This window comes from Plectropomus leopardus, unplaced genomic scaffold, assembly GCF_008729295.1.
Source record: "Plectropomus leopardus isolate mb unplaced genomic scaffold, YSFRI_Pleo_2.0 unplaced_scaffold19526, whole genome shotgun sequence".
NCBI lineage: Eukaryota > Metazoa > Chordata > Actinopteri > Perciformes > Serranidae > Plectropomus > Plectropomus leopardus.
The window spans coordinates 1-3,653 of NW_024621081.1; the positions used below are offsets into that span (position 1 = coordinate 1).

General features: G+C 42.5%; 1 protein-coding gene across 1 annotated transcript; it reads left to right on the plus strand.

The window, feature by feature from the left end:
* The first annotated feature begins 89 nt into the window (after positions 1-89).
* On the plus strand, positions 90-3,564 carry LOC121965313 (T-complex protein 1 subunit delta-like). The gene is made up of 5 exons (XM_042515468.1): positions 90-408; positions 1,917-1,969; positions 2,060-2,149; positions 2,285-2,393; positions 3,296-3,564. Exons 1-5 carry the CDS (start codon positions 291-293, stop codon positions 3,562-3,564), a joined length of 639 nt encoding a protein of 212 aa, XP_042371402.1. The 5' UTR covers positions 90-290.
* The last annotated feature ends 89 nt before the right edge of the window (positions 3,565-3,653 follow it).

A 3,653-nucleotide genomic window follows, 5' to 3' on the forward strand; every position in this document is an offset into this window, starting at 1 on the left:
TTTATTTATTTTTTTTATTTTTTTAAATTATTATTGTTATTATTAAGGTTTAAATCAGTCGCATCGGTAATCGACTCCTCCCCCCTGAATACGTCACGTCCGGGCAGTATGACAGCCGGGTCTTTCCTTCCTGCAGCCGCCGGTGGCTCTAGAAGGTTCTGATCGGGACCCGGTGGATAACTTTTAATCTGAGTCCATCCGAAGCCGAGCCGCGGTGTTCCAGCTCCGGGACCGCATCAGTTCCCCTCTGAAGACTTCCCCCGACATTTTCCACCGATTATCGAGTCAAGATGCCCGAAGCGGCGCCGGCACCGAGAGCCTCAAACATGAGCAAACACAAAGGAGGGGCGTATGTGGACCGCGACAAGCCGGCCCAGATCCGGTTCAGCAACATCTCAGCCGCTAAAGGTGGGCTAAAATATCGGTATTAAACTCTGCTAATGTTCAGCAGAAAGCCTCGGCTCGCGGGTCAGTGTGTGAGCCGGCTGCGGGCTGGGCGGGACCCGTTATTCACTGTCATTTTAAGCGTTGGCTTCAATTACGCACCAAATCTAATTAAGAAAAATACGAATTTAGTGATAAAAGCACACAGCAGTGACGATACAAAACCTAAAACGAGTCTATTCATTCAAAACAATACTAATTTCTATTCGGCGTATATAACATGCAGCAGATATCATTCATTCAAATTAAAATCACCTCAGATTTGGGTTGCTCCTTTTAAAGCTTCTTCCAGTGTAACCTGAATTTACAGACACAGTTTTGTTATATACTGAGAATTTAGTGAGGAGTTTGGTTGGTTTTGTCTTGCTGCAAGATGCTCGTGACTCAACACAATTTGAGATTGAGCTAACTGTGTGCAGAGTGCTGCAGTACTGCACACGACCAGAGGCAAAGATGCAAAGATGCAAAGACAAATCACTGTGCGTTTAAAAAAAACTAATGTTTGGATTTTTCAACAGACAAAACTGTGAAACTTAAATTAAAGCCTCTTAAATCATTGAACTCAGCAGGCTTGTATTTGGGACAGGTGTCAGTATGGGATGGGCTTTTAATTCTTTTGCTCAGAAAAGATGGAAATACAAATAAATTACTTATTTAACCCTTTGAAACCATGGCAAAGTGGCGTTATTTTTGATTTTTTTTTTAAAAAAATATGGTAAGAAGGTAATGACCAACAAAACTAGAAATTACCCAGAAGAAATCTGTGAAAAGTAGAAGGAAATTATCTAAAAAAAAATTTAAAAAAAAAACCTAAAAAACATTAAATCAAAACAAAGAATTATTTTTTTTAAAAAAAAATCATATAAAACAAAAAAATGACCTGGCAAAAAAAATCATACTAATTTTGTAAAAGAATTTTAAAATATATTCTAATGATTACAGATATGGTTCACTTGACATTTTCCCCTTGTTTTTTTATTGTCTTCTACATCTATTAATCTTTTTATTTTTTTAGTATCCCTCTTATTTACTATACCAATAATGCCGTTGTCTTTGGGGCTCAGTTTCAGTAAAATTATGTATTATGTCCATGTTGACAAAAGTTTAAACATATATACATTTTTGTACGCAGATCTAAGCCCCTTGTTGCTGGATTTTGACAGCTTGATTTTCTTTTTGAGTTCAAACTTTGGTTTTGTTTGTGAATTATTTGTGTTTTTTTCATTTTAGTAACCTGAAACATACACATGAAACATTTGCTGTGTTTGCTAAAAAGAACAAAACCAGCCTTTAATGTTAAAATGTGTTATTTAGTGTCAGCTTTATCAGTTGTAGCACTTGAAGACATGCTTTAATTTCAACAACAGAAACACTAATGGATGGTATTTTTTCTTTTATTTCTTATTGTTTCATTTATTGATGTTGAGCTGATGCTCGTCACCTTTTTGACGCGTCCCCTGCTTGTCTCACAGCTGTTGCAGATGCCATCAGAACCAGTCTGGGTCCCAAAGGGATGGACAAGATGGTCAGTGGACAGATTTTGGCTCCGCGTTAACGTCACCAGCTCCGGCGTCACACGCGTGTTTCTGAAGCAGCTGCTGTGTTTGTTTTTCAGATCCAGGATGAGAAAGGTGACGTGACCATCACCAACGATGGCGCCACCATCCTGAAGCAGATGCAGGTGCTCCACCCTGCAGCCAAAATGGTACGCTCCACCCGACACTCCGAGGCTGCTGATTTCCTCCGCATCGAACACATGAACGCTCCTTTTTGAATCAGAATTTTCAGTTTTTTAACATGAGCTAATGTTGGATATTTGTCAAATTTGTGTGTGTTTCAGCTGGTGGAGCTGTCCAAAGCCCAGGACATCGAGGCCGGAGACGGCACCACCTCGGTGGTGGTGATCGCCGGAGCGCTGCTGGACGCCTGCTCCAAGCTGCTGCAGAAAGGTGAGAGCTGCGGCGGCGACCAGCACAGATCGTGCAGCCGCCGGCGCCGAGGCTGCTCGATTATGGCAAAAACCCTAATCGTGATTACTTTAGTCAATATTTAAAATCATAATCATTGGCCACGATTACACGACTTTGCAAACATGTTGCATTTATTAAACATACAAAACTTCAGTAAACAGCTTTAATTTCCCTTCATACTTTTCCCATCGAGCGTCTTTTAACTCCTTAATTTAATTCCTGTTGAGTTGCTTTGTTTAATGTGTCTTTAACTGATGACTGTGTTGCGGTGGATGTCGATGACGTCGTCCTTTTCTCCGTTAGTTTTTTATTATTTGGACACTTTGTGTTTAAACTTAAATGACGTGTGCAGACGCCACCATGTAGCAGATGTTGCAGGTGATTCGCCTCGTATCCAAACTGTTCCCACGCAACAGAATCTGTTCGGCCTGATTTCTTCACCAAACGCTGTCGCTCTTCAAGTGTCGAGCTCAGGCTGAGAGAAGGAGGGGCCAAAATGTGCCTGTCACTCAGGGCACAAGACAAAATAAGCGTACGTTTGCAAAACGTAATGTGGAAAAATAATTGTTTTGTCTCGTTTATATTTGGTTAATTGCACGGCCCGAGCTGGCGGTTTTAATCTCACTGCGGGTGGGAGGGGACAGTCAACTAAACTGCAGGTCCCACAATGCATCTGCACACAGCACATTATATCAGTCCAGACTACAAAGATATTTTAATTTGAAATGATCGAAAACTTAAATCGGCAAATTTTCACAATTTGCAGCTGAATATTTGGCGTTTTAGCTCTAAATCATTTGTAGGATTAATTTTTTGCACATCAGCCGCTCTCTTCTTGAATCGTTTCGGTTCTGATGTTTGCTCTTCGTGCCGTCGCTCAGGTATCCACCCCACCATCATCTCGGAGTCGTTCCAGAAGGCCGTGGACAAAGGCGTGGAGGTGCTGACGGACATGAGCCGGCCGATGCAGCTGAGCGACCGCGAGACGCTGCTCAACAGCGCCACCACGTCGCTGTGCTCCAAGGTGGTGTCGCAGTACTCCAGCCTGCTGGCGCCCATGAGCGTGGACGCCGTCATGAGAGTCATCGACCCGGCCACCGCCACCGGGGTCGACCTGCAGGACATCAGAATCATCAAAAAGCTCGGGTGAGTGCGAGGAACCCGCTGGTTCGGGTCACACATCTTTGTGAAGAGACGTTTTTAAATTTTAAAGTTAGTTTGCTTCTGTTTAATGACAAA

Coding starts and splice junctions, on each gene's coding strand:
- LOC121965313 (XM_042515468.1), top strand. CDS start 291: ATGCCCGAAGCGGCGCCGGCACCGAGAGCCTCAAACATGAGCAAACAC. Junction 1,970..2,059: donor CCAAAGGGATGGACAAGATG/GTCAGTGGACAG, acceptor TTTGTTTTTCAG/ATCCAGGATGAGAAAGGTGA. Junction 2,394..3,295: donor CTCCAAGCTGCTGCAGAAAG/GTGAGAGCTGCG, acceptor GCCGTCGCTCAG/GTATCCACCCCACCATCATC.